General features: G+C 42.7%; 1 protein-coding gene across 2 annotated transcripts in view; it reads left to right on the top strand.

The window, feature by feature from the left end:
• Nucleotides 1-12,928, top strand: part of SMCHD1 (structural maintenance of chromosomes flexible hinge domain containing 1) — a 162,539-nt gene that overhangs the window by 142,187 nt on the left and 7,424 nt on the right. For both annotated transcript variants that reach the window (XM_034762716.1, XM_034762715.1), the window contains exons 44-45: nucleotides 7,267-7,337; nucleotides 8,123-8,294. In XM_034762716.1, coding sequence (XP_034618607.1) covers nucleotides 7,267-7,337; nucleotides 8,123-8,294 — 243 coding nt within the window. The remainder of the gene's footprint in view (nucleotides 1-7,266; nucleotides 7,338-8,122; nucleotides 8,295-12,928) is intronic.

Genomic DNA, 12,928 nt, shown 5'->3' with positions numbered 1-12,928 from the left:
TCAAGGACAACATTATGGAAGGAATAGAGAGAGCGCTCCTGGAATAAGAGTTCTTTATATGAGTCTTCACAACAGTTGTAATCAGTTGGTCTGCTTAAATTAACACAAGTGCAGTAACTTTACTTCTCTTCTGAAGATTTCAGGAGATAATATTGTGGGGGAAGTATACTTCCAGCTAAGTAATCTTTGAGTAGCATCCTTATGGATGCTCCACTTCAGGTGTGGCATTTTTTTTTTCCATTGGAGACTTTCAGTAGCAATGCCTGTTCAGCCCATGCATGCTCCCTAAGCATCCTCATGCCTACACAGAGGTTGTATAGGGCTGTATGGGCCAATTGTCCTCAGTTCCTTTTCAACCACCTGGGCCAGAGTGTTTAGCCTTCCCACTTGGCTATTTGTTAAGCTTGCCTTCTAGTTTAGTTGAGCCCTTATTAGTGTTTTGTTTAGTTTATGTCTTTCATTTGGAGGGTCTTTATTTTATTCCCTCATTTTTCCCCTTACTACCTCCGCCCTCTGGGGGGGAGGGAGCGAGACCCTTTCCCTCCTTTACATGGGTATGCTGGGATCACCAGGATTCAAGCACTGTCTCACTTGCCCAAACACTATCCTGCTCAGTGACAGACATTCCTGTTATATTAGTCTCTGGGGGACGACATGGTCATCCCTCAAAAGTGTAAATTCTATGTAGCCCTCAAGAGCAGGACTAGAAAAACGTTGACAGACTCAAACTTTTCAAGATGGAGCGCTCTCTTCATCATGCCTCTGATTCAGGTCAGGGGGCCCATTGTGTGCATCAGCCACCAGGTGAGCTTATTGCCCCGTCTGTATCGGCACCACATTCACCCAGACCTTTGAAGGAGAAATCATCAAAAGGTACTGGGGAGGCCTCTAAGAAAAGGAGTTCCAGTTCTCCTTATAGACAGTCTATTTCAAAAATATCTCTGTCTCCACTGAAACTAGCTGTTTCTGAATCCTCCATCACTTGTTGGGTACTATTGAGACTTCAGACACCTTCAGTACTGATAGATCTCCAAGACACTGAGTTCATCTAAGAACTACGGTTCCAAACATACTTTGATGCCTAAACAGTCTTTTGTACCACCTAAGCATGATTGAAGCAGCAGGGAGAAACAGACCTGCTACTAGCAGTACCAATGGACCTTCCTATGCAACCTTTTGTGCCTAGCCACATGACCACCTCAGTACCACGGAAGGTTAAATTGCCTCAGGCGTCACACTCTTTGAGGTATCCAGAATCATTGGTACTCACACTTCTACAAAGGACTCATCAAAGTAGGTTTCTCTTCTATCTTCATTCTCCCACCTGGTACCACAGGACTTTAGGTATTCCAAAGATCTGCATGTCTCTGATGAGCCAGTATCTCCCCTTTTAGTGGGTACCAAGCGCCTATCAGTACCAGGATTGTCAGGGTCACCAGAATTACAAATCTTTCTGGTACCACTGGATTTTCCACCAGTTTTGGAGCAAGGTAGGGCTCCTCTCTGGACATTGCAGAAGATTTTTTATCTGATTCCCATGTCTCTATCCAATATTCCCCTAGCTATCGCTACAGGGCTCCCTCCCTGATACTTACAGGGAGAAGGACTATTCATGTGAATGGCACACTCCCACTCCTCCTCCATAGTATGAACATCAATGGGTGCCACCTCCAGTGCCTTATCGCCCCCTCTCCTCTCCCACTGGGGACCCTTGGGACACTTACCATCAACAGTGTTGGTCTCTCTCAAAGGAACTATTGGAACAGGCAGTCCCCTACTTCAGCCTCCTCAGTTGCAAGAGGAAACATTTTCCACCCACCACCATGACCTCATCTTCCCCAGATGAGGCTGTGTTGCCTCTTCCTCCTTCCCTGGCCATGAGTTCAAAGAATTGCAGGATGAGGTGAAACAGATTGCAGGGCTCATTGCAGATCCAACTAGAGGAGGTCCAAGAATCTCAACATAAAATCTTGAACATTCTGCAAATGTCACCTTCTGTGCATAAGTGGCTCTACCCATAAATGAAGCCCTCCTATATTGTGCCTAAACCATCTGGCAGACCCAGCAATGGTGCAACCCGCACACAAAAGGCTTGGTAAAAAGTACTTTGTCCCAGCACAAGACTCGAAATTTTTATTTTCAGATCCTGCACCCAGTTTTTGGCAGTTGAAGCTGTAAATGAACACCGCAGAGAGCCATGACAGGGACCTTTTTGGCTGTAAAACCTATTAATCTGTGCCCTTGCAATTTAGGATTGTGAATTACCAAGTGCTCATGGCAAAGTACAATCACACCAATTATTCAAAATTTACTTCTTTTATTGAACATCATAGCTGAAGGTCAGCTATTGGCTCAGACTTTGCTATTAACCTCCTTAGATATGGCTGATGCGGCAGCACACTCCATCTCCATGGCTATTATTATGTGGCAGGCATCTTGACTGCAGCTCTCAGGATTCCCTAGGGAGTTTCAGGACACTGTTGAGGACCTTCTTTTTGGTGGAATCAAACTCTTTGCAGACAATTGACAGATAATTGCAGACCTTGAAGGATTCCAGGGCCACATTTCAGTCACTTGGAATCTACATGTCTGAAAGCAAACATAGCTTTAGTAGATCTCATAGCATCAGATTTTATCCCACACAATTCTTGGGTTTCCAACGACCCACTGAGCCACACTACATCTGTTTCAACCATGCAGCCACCCTCAACTTCAAAGCATCAATTTTGACAGACTGGTTGAGGGTCTCGATCAACCCCAGTTTATGATCTTTCTGCTGCATCAGTTTACCCACTTTCCTCCCTTTAGGAACCGCCTCTTCCATTTCCAGCTGGCATGGGAGCAAATTATACTCCAGGGGGGATTCTGCGCCACTGCGCGCGCACTGAATTCATGTCCCTCACAGATTTTTTTTTTCTCAGCAGAATATAGATTCTGCTGGAGAGGTGCTACAGTTACACTTTTCACCCACCAGGGATTGCTGTGGCGCCAAAAAATTGGGCAGCCAGCTGGCAGAGAGGCTGCATTCCTCACTGCAGGGCCGGGTGAGGAGGCACAGGATGGACAGAGCAGGACACACGGATCTGCGGGGGCGTCATAGACTGGGGTTCAGAACAGCTAATGCGGGGGACAGACTGCGGCGAGGGTTCAGGAGCTAATGGAGTGACAGCGTTGAGCCAGGAACTGATAGGAGGGGACTGAGGAGTGTGGCTGCAGGGGCACATGGGTCTGGGGCAGATGTGCCTGACTGAATGGGAGAGGCTAGGGGTATGCATGGGGGAGGCTCTCTAACAATTCCCCCTCCCCTCAAAATAAAAACCTGTTCCATTGTTCTCCCTCCCACAACAAACCTCCAAGTTCACTCCCAAGCTCCTGCCCAGCGATTACTTCCCTCTCCCTCGGATCATCTGTTACCCCTGACTCCGCAAGCCTTTCCACTGCTTCTGAGGGGTGCGCAAAAAACATTTCTGTGTTATAGTTTAAATTAATTATTACTAAAAGTTCTGTATTAATATGCCAAGTATGGAATCTATTTGTCAAAAAAAAATTCCTAATTTTTTTTTTCTTTTTTTTGGTCTGTATTGTTACAGACATACTTGCTGACAGGTATTTTGGTAATTATTTTACCAAAATAATTGAAACTGGTGTGATTAAATTGTGTTATTTTGACTAATAAAATATTGCAGAATTTTCAAATATGCACAGAATTTTTAACTTTTTGGTGCAGAATTCCCCCAAGAGTAAGATTATATCAGGCAGTTGGGTGCTGGTGGTCATTAGATCAGCTTACTCCATCCATTTTACATCTTTCTCCTCCCCAGCCCCTTCCCTGTCCTTTTGCAGGGACCTCTCTAATGAGCACTTGCTGAGACAGGAGATTGACTTCCTTCTACATTCAGGAGCAATAGAACGGATTCCTGCACAGAATGGGGGCCAGGGGAAGGGCTTTTACTCCCAGTACTTTATGGTCTCAAAAAAGAATGAATGTTGAAGACTTTTTCTAGACTCTTAAACAGCTTTGTGAAAGCACAAAAGTTCAAGAAGGTGACTCTTGCAGCTGTAATTCTATAGTTGAATCTTGGTGATTGGTTTTCAACCCTCAACCATTAACATGCATATTTCCATATCGTAATTCACCCATCTCACAGAAGTTCCTTCGCTTTCTGGTCAGCCAGGACCACTTCCAATATCAGGTACTCCCATTTGGACTTTTCTCTGCTCCAACAGTATTTTTGAAGGTGCTGGCATTGGTCACTACCTATCTTCATCAAAAGCCAATAACAGTCTTTCCATACCTCAGGGATTGGCTGATCAAGGGCTGGGTCTTACGAAGTTCTTTTCACCATAAAGACAGCCTTGTCTCTGTTCCTCAGGCTAGGTCTCCAGCTCAGTATCAAGAAGTCCACATTGATTGACACCTCTACAGAGAATAGAATCCATAGGGGCATCCCCAGATGTGGTAAGAGTCAGGACTTACCTCCCCAAGGACAGGTTCACAGCTCTATCAAACTTTATCACAGTGATTCAAGGAAGCCTGCAAACGTCAATAAGTAACTATCTCCAACTTTTGGGACATATGGCAGCTTGTACCTTTGTAATTCATCATGCAAAGCTTTCCTTTTGCTGCTTCCCGGTGTGGCTCAGAACAGTTTATTTGCCTAACAGACACAATCTAGACAGACCCATATCACTTCCTTGTCTCTCTCAATTGGTGGAAGTACCTTCACAAAACCTATACAGGAGTCCCTTTTATCCAATCATCTCAAACCATCACCATAACGACAGAAGTATCTTTGTTGGGCTGGAGAGCAAATCTGGGGACACATACACTTCAGGACAGATGGTCTATCCAAAGATCTCGTTTGCACATCAGCATTGTGGAACTGAGGACAGTCAGGAATGCCTATGTTCGCTTTCTCCCATTAATCAGAGACAAAATCATGACAAACAATTTGGCTTGCATGTTTTACGTTAATCATTAAGGAGGAGCAAGATCCCCTTCTCTCTGTGCCAAAGCAATAAAGCTATAGAACCAATAGAACCAATCACATTTTCATTTCCGTGGCATAACTTCCAGGCATACAAAACATCATAGCTAGTGCTCTTCACAGATGCTTCTCCTATGATTGAGTGGCACTCTCAATCATGTCTTTCTGACCTGGGGTTTCCAGAGATGGAACTTTTTGCCAACGAGAAGTTCAGATAGCTTTGTTCAGGAGGATTGTGGGGCCTTCACTCACTAGGAGATGCCTTCCTCATCCCATAGATGAGGGGACTTCTTTATGCATTTCCCCCAATACCTCTAATATTAATAGTTCTAGCATGGCCAAGACAGTCTGGTATGTTTACCTGATTCACCTGGCTGTTTGTGGGCAATCAGCCTTCTGTCCATTTCTTATCTCTTCTCTCAAGATGCCAGTCAGACTCTTCACCCTAACCTGGGAATTCTTTTCCTCAAGACTTACTGTTCTGCAAAGGTACAACAGGTGCTGTTGATGAATAGTAGGAAAAATTCCACATGATATACTTACCTTCAAAAATTGAAGAGATTAAACCATTGGTATGACCAGCAGCATCTTTCATCCACTCATTCTTCCCTCTCAGCTCTTCTGGACTACCTCCTGAAATTGAAAAAGACAACATTATCTGAGTTCCATCAGAGTCCGCTTGACTGATATAATGGTCTTTCCTTCCCCAGTTGAGCATTTCTTGGTGTTTGCTCATCCCACAACAGAGTGATTTATCAAGCGGTCGAGGAAACTTGTCCCTCAGATTAAAGATCCTGCTCCTGTTTGGGATCTGAACTTAGTACGTAAGTATCTTATGAGGCCTCCCTTGAGCCGATTGCGATCTGTTCTCTCTTTAACCTATTCATAAAGATGGCCTTTTTGGTGGCTATTACCTCTGCCAGAAGGTGTGGCTTTAATGGCAGAACCCCCATTTACTGTTATTTCCCCCAAGGACAAGATTTTGTTATGGCTACATCCTAGGCTCTTACATTAGATGCCATCTGAGTTTCACATAAACCAACTCATCCATCTTTCAGTCTTTTTCCTGAAACCATATCAGTCCAGGATGGATGCTACCTTATACACCTTGTACATCACGAGGGTGTTGGCTTTTATCTGGATAAAACCAAGCCATTCAGGAAGTCTCCCAGACTGTTTGTAGCAATTGGTGATAGGTCCAAAGGGTCCACGATCTCAACCCAGAGACTCTCCAGGTGGATTTCTGGTTGCATAATATCTAGTTGTGAATCTACCGATATACCATCTCCTTCTAGGGCAATGGTTCTCAACCTATTTACCATTGATGCAGCCCAGAATGCGTTATGTGGACACATCCAATACTACTTGTATGGCCCTGAGGATGTCACATGGGCTGCAGCGCTGTTCTGATTGGACCACAGGTTGAGAACCACTGTTCTAGGATATTAGCCCATTCCACAAGACCTCTCTCTGCCTCTGTGGGGTTACTCAAGCATGTTCCTATTGTGGAAATTTGCAAGGCTTCAACTTGGACTAATCGGGACATGTGTCTTTGATCAGAGATTTTCAGTAGCAGTTGCCCGTTTGGCTCGCGCATGTGCCCTGTACATCCTCATGCCCCACATTAAGGCTGTACAGGGCTGCACAAGAGAACCAGCCTGAGTTCTTTCCACCACAAACTCACACAGAAGAAACTCTGAAAGCAGAGGGGAAGGAGTTGGATATTGGTGCATTTATAGAGTTACATGTCTCAAAGAACTCCAGTTACTGCACAAAGTGAGTAACCTCCATCTGTGTCGTAGACCCAGAGGCAGTCCTAAAACCTTAGTAAATCTTGTGTAATAAAAACTGCAATTAAATAAAAATACACTAAATTCTGATGGGCTGAAATGCAAAGGAATTGGTTATATGTAGTCCCTTTTGCCTCCTTCCTACAACTCGCAACTTACATTCAGAATTTTCTTACATCATAAATGTCACCCTGAGCTTCATTATTGTTCATTTTTTGTCTTTTTTGCCAGAGAATTACGTTGTAAAAAGCTGTTTTATATTTAAATTACAATAGATATAGCATTTTAGCTACAATATAGCAGATACATTTTAAAAACTCAGTTAGTGGTTATGCAAGCTTTTATTAAGAACTGGTACTGCTTCTCTTAAGCTGTTGTTTTGAGTTGTCAATATCATTTTGGACATTTAATTTATTATAGACTAATACCTGTTTAAAGTATTTTATTGCTGAGAAGTTTCACCATTTGAAAATTCATTAAATTTACAGTGTTCGGGATGCTCTTAGGTGACACCATCATTATTGACAATTTGGATGCTGCCAATCATTACAGAAAGGAGGTATGTACCTTACCTTCAAGTGTTTGTGTATTTGCTTAAAGAAAATCCTGTTGGGTTACAGATTTTGTATACTTATAAATGTAAAGGGACAGATCCTAAACTGGTATAAATTTTCATAGCTTCATCAACTGAACTGGAGCTATGACAATTTATATTAGCTAATGATCTGCCCCAAAATGCTTTTCATTCAGAAATCCCAATGCACTTTACAATGGATGCAGTCTATAGTATCAATGTTGACAAAATTGTCTGGGTTTTTTGTTTAAAAAAATAAAATAAAAATACTACTATATGAATGTTGTAGTATACCATGGAATTTACTCTTGAGCTAGCCAGATGGTGTGCTCTCTGTCCTTAGACTCTCCGTGAAATGCTCAGACTCTTGCTTGGAGTGGAGGGGGCGTGCTGAACATGCCAGCCTGACTGTGAGCTCTCTGCTCTGGCCGTGCAAGGGTCAGCTGGCTGTGAACAGGCAGATCATAATTCACCTTCCAAAGTGTCTGCGAGTGACAGAGTATGCAGGGTTAGCACTTTAAAGGAAATGTAACTATACATTTAAATTGAGCAAGTTTGCTCTGTAATTTTGAGATGCAATAGACATGCCATTTTTACAGAATCACCTTTCAGTGTAGACCACCTGCATTATAATGTAATAAAGATAAGTATAAAACTGTGGGGTCCACCATGACTGGCCCACCACTACTGATGATTAAGCTTTTCCTTTTAACAGATTTACTATACCTACATACTTTTTACCTATGAGATTTATTTTTATACCTGTGTAGGTTGTAAAAATCACACATTGCCCAACATTATTGACTAGGGAAGGAGATAGAATTCGCAGCAATGGAAAGTTTGGAGGCCTTCAAAATAAAGCTCCTCCAATGGACAAACTCAGAGGAATGGTATTTGGAGCACCAATGCCAAAACTTTACAGTACGCTTTCTGGACAGATAGGTAAGTTCACAAAGTAGTGATAACGCCCCAAACATTATTTACTGTGATGTTACTTGTATATGTTTTTTATTACATCTGTTTAAGGTAAGAAGTGATACTTTAAGTTAGGTGTAAGGTTGTCTTTTAAAGTATTACTGTACAGTCACTTTTTTATGACTACAAATTGAAAATTTGGCCTTTAAACTTTGTCAAAGTGTTTCTTCAAGAAAAAGAGAAATAAAAATTTTTTTTTGAAATGTTTCCTGTTTTATAGGTGTTAATAGTAAGAGAGCATTGTGATGGGTTATCCCCCCGCCCTCCGGGAGCAGTCTGGGATCCGTGGGAACCGCTTTGCCTCCTAACCATTCAGCTGGGCTGGTCTCTCTCACACTGCTCTGCTGGTGATTCAGCCAGCCTCTCCAGGCCCTGTTATCATCCAATATGACAGCAAGTGGTACCACACACCCAACCAAGTTACTTGAGTGTTTTACCTAAGCCACTCAAGGATAGACAGAGGACAACAGCCAATTTTCCAGCTCCCCAGCCTTTCACCTTTGCTGGAGTATAAACCCAATATTATACTGTCTTGCACTGCACAAGGATCTGTACAATGCAAGCTCATTAGTATAGTTCACTTTGCTGTCGATGTGGGAAAGATGTGCACAACAAGCCTGGGTTAACCAAGCTGAGATTTTCCCAGACATTTCACTTAAAGACACACTTGTTAAAATAAAACATAAAACAAGTTTATTAGCTACAGAAAGATAGATTTTAAGTGATTATAAGTGATAGCAAACAGATCAAAGCAGATTACCTAGCAAATAAACAAAAATGCAAACAGAGCCTAATATACTAGATAGATAGGATACAAATTAGCAATTTCTCACCCTGATTGATGATACAAGCAGGATTGCAGATTCTTAAGGCACAGACTGTAATTGCTGTGCAGCATGGGTTCGCCTCCCCCCATTCCAAGCCCTTTGTCTTTCAGAGCGTCTTTCAGGTGTTGAGTTATGGGGGAGTGAAGACAAATCATGATGTCACTCCCCATCTTATTCAGTCTCTCCATATGGCAGGACCCTTCGTTTCAAGCTAAGTTCCCAGCCCCATTTTTGGGTCTCAATTTCTTTGTCAGCCTCTATCCGTTTAAGTTCCAAAATTCTCTGGTGTGCGGCTGCTTGCCTCTGCGCCTCAATTTCCAGCCGTTTTAATTCCATAAGTCTTTTATATTTCTTTTCTTTTTCTTCTGCCTGCAATCTGCACAGCTCCAATTTCATGAAAGTTTCACACACACTCATTTTCCTCCTTTTCTATCCCTACTTCCCTTGCCCGAAATAAGCAAACAGAAAATAACAAGCTGGTAACATCCTTTACTCATCTCATTTCTTGACTCCTTGACCCACTACACTTAACTTTCACTTAAGATCTCCGTCAGTGTATGAAGTGCAAATCTTACTCAGAACAACAAGGTGTGTGGTTCACCCTGCTCGACTACGCCACTGTCACTGTGCCTCAGTGGGTCTCAACTGAGAATACCAAATTCAGGACAAACTGCTGGGAAATAGGGCAGACATACCCCAAAACTGGTGGTTATGTATAAGAAAAGCCAACCAGCAACAAAAGTAAATTTCTGTCTCAAAACAATGGCTAACCAGAAGTCAGAAAAGCAGTCTCCTAAGGTATCCCAGTCCTTGTAACCACCAAAAACACTAAACTTAATGATGAGTGGTTATTTAAAGACTAGATGCCATTGGCAGTAAAATGTTTTTGAACTGCATGGTGGAAAGCATAACATCCAACAAATGGATTTTGGAGGTCTTCGTATCCGGTTGGCTCATCCATTTCACATCCATCCCTCCCTCCTGTTCCTCTTCCCTGTCCCTTCAGTGACCCTTTTCACAATCAGTTGCTGAGACAAGAGATGTATTCTCTTCTACATTTAGGAGCTATAGAACCCGTCCCAGCTCAGCACGGGGGAAGGGGTTTTATTCCAAGTACTTTCTGGTTCCCCCCCCCCCCCCAAAAAAAAATGGAGGATGGAGACCAGTATTAGATCTCAGATGTCTGAAAAACTATGTGAGACAGCATATATTCATGATGGTGACCCTTGTCACTATGATTCCCTCCCTATATTCCAGGGATTGGTTTGCGATCCTTGGCCTTCAAAACACCTATTTTCATGTTGCAATTCACCGCTCTCACAAGAGGTTTCTTCACTTCAAACTCAACAACAACTATTAGTACAAAAGATAGATTTTATAGGGCCTTCTCTGGATGCAGTAACAGGCAGGGCTAACCTACCTACAGACAGGTTTCTCACCCTGAAGCAGGAGTAGTCCATTATTTTTTGTCAAGGTCCAAATTTCTTGGTCAAGGTATAGTCAAGGTCCAGACTCCAGAGAAGAAAATAATAAAAATAACAATAATAAATAAAAAGATTTCATGGTCCATTCAAAAGCCTCTGGTGGTCTGAAATTGGCCTGTGGTCCGCCTATTGACTACCCCTGTCCTAAAGAATCTCATCTCAAATTTTCAGCTCAGCCCTCAAACCTCAGTAAGGCATTGTCTTCAACTATTGGGGCACGTCACAGGTGTCCGCTCAACATGAGCAGTGCCTCATGTTGGCCACTCTGGGGATTAACTCTGCTAGCTTGCGCTCTCTCTCTCTCCGTTGTTGGCTTCTCCCATCTTGTCTGACTCTGCTTCCCTGCTCACTCCTGGGTCTGCAGCTTCCTCTCTGTGGCCTACTTCCCTGCAGCCTTTCCCCGAAGCAGCACCCCACCCCCCGCAGCCAGCTACCTGGCTTTATACAGGCCCTGCCTGTTCCTGCAAAGGTGAGCCTGTCCTTAATTAGCTGCCTCCAGCTTGAATCTCCCCCGCTTGCAGCCTAATTAAGCTGATTGGGCCCACCTGGCCTAATTCAGCTCTTACAGAGCTAGTGTGGGGAGTCCACCCCATCACAGGGCACATGGCAGTTTGCATCTGTGTAACCCAAAACGCCAGGTTACATCTTCGATTACTTCAGGGATGGCACAGGACAATCTATATGCCAAAGAAGCACATTCTGGACAAGCAAGTGTCTGTACCCAGCTGGGTTCTGCAGTCAGTGGAAAGACCCTTCAGAGGTCTGTGCATGAGTCCCGTTTATTCATGATTCCCCAACCACTGTGATAATATCAGATGCTTCTTTTTTGGGATGCAAGGGCACATCTAGTGCCTCACTCAATCCAGGGCAAACAGTTATCCCAATAGCAGCTTTTCAACATCAATCTTCTGGAGTTGAGAGCAGTCAAAAATGCTTGCTTTTACTTACTTCCTCTGATCAGAGCCAGATCAGTCGAGATCATGACAGACAACATGTCCTGCATATTTTATATCAATCATCAGAGAGGGGCACATTCCCATTCACTCTGCCAATGATAAAAGTCTGGAATTGGTGCATAGCCAACCAGATAGTTATCTCAGCTTCTTCCAAGTCTCCAAAATACCATGACTGATGATGATCTCAGCAGGCACTTTTCCCAAAATTATGAATGGGAGCTAGACTCACGAGTCCTCAGCAACATATTCTTACCTTGGGAATTTCCATAGGTAGATCTCTTTGCAACTGCTGCTAACAAAGTGCAAGAAATTTTGCATGCGAGTGCCATCGAAGTCCAAGTTCTCCAACCCGCCTTTTACAGTGTTTTTCAAGTAAAAGCTATAATCACAACCACATCCAAAGTTTCTACCTAAGGTGTCTTCTGAATTCCATGTTAATCAGACCATTCATCTCCCAGTTTTTTCCCCCCAAATCTCATCAGACTAGACAAGAAGATGCTTTCCATACCCTGGATGTAAGAAGAACATTAGCCTTCTATCTGGACAGAACCAAATCATTCAGACAGTATCCTAGACTTTTTTTCAGTTGCAGACAGATCTGCTGTCTCTACCCAGAGACTTTCAAGATGGATCTGAGCCAGAGTATTATTGCATGTTATGACTTGGCTGACATTCATCTTCCTTCTGAACTGATAGCTCATTCTACAATGTCACAATCTACTTCTGTGCATTACTCAAAGATGTTCCAGTTACTGAAATCTGCCGAGCTGCAACCTGGACCTCTGTACATACTTTTTCCAACCATTTTGCTCTGCTTCATGCCTCTAGATCAGATGCTGTGTCTATGCTGAGGGTTAGATCAGCATAGCTGCGGTTTTGAGATGCGTGAATTTTTCACACCATTGAGTGCCATTGCTATGTCAGCCTAACTTTTAAATGTAGAGCAAGCCTCAGTAGTTTCAGCTTCATAGTTCTAAAGGAGTAAATAATAGTGGAGTAGACACCCTGATTTTCAGTAGAATATGACTCAGAATAGACAAGAATAGCGGATCTGTTAGATAAGGAAGTGCTATCTTTCCAAGTCATTTTTCAGAGTAGACTGATACTTTTAAACTAGGGCTGTCAAGCAATTACAAACATTTATTGTGATTAATCGCATTCTTAAATAATAATAGAATACCATTTATTTAAATACTTTTGTATGTTTTCTACATTTTCAGATATATTGCTTTCAATTACAACACAGAATACAAAGTGTTCACTTTATATTTTTTATTGTAAAAATAAAAGAAATAGTATTTTTCAGTTCACTTAATACAAGTACTGTAGTGCAA

The sequence above is a fragment of the Trachemys scripta genome, chromosome 2 (genome assembly GCF_013100865.1).
Source record: "Trachemys scripta elegans isolate TJP31775 chromosome 2, CAS_Tse_1.0, whole genome shotgun sequence".
Taxonomy (NCBI): Eukaryota; Metazoa; Chordata; order Testudines; family Emydidae; genus Trachemys; species Trachemys scripta.
The sequence above is the reverse complement of the archived record's forward strand: the minus strand, read 5'-3'. Positions and strand labels throughout refer to the sequence as shown.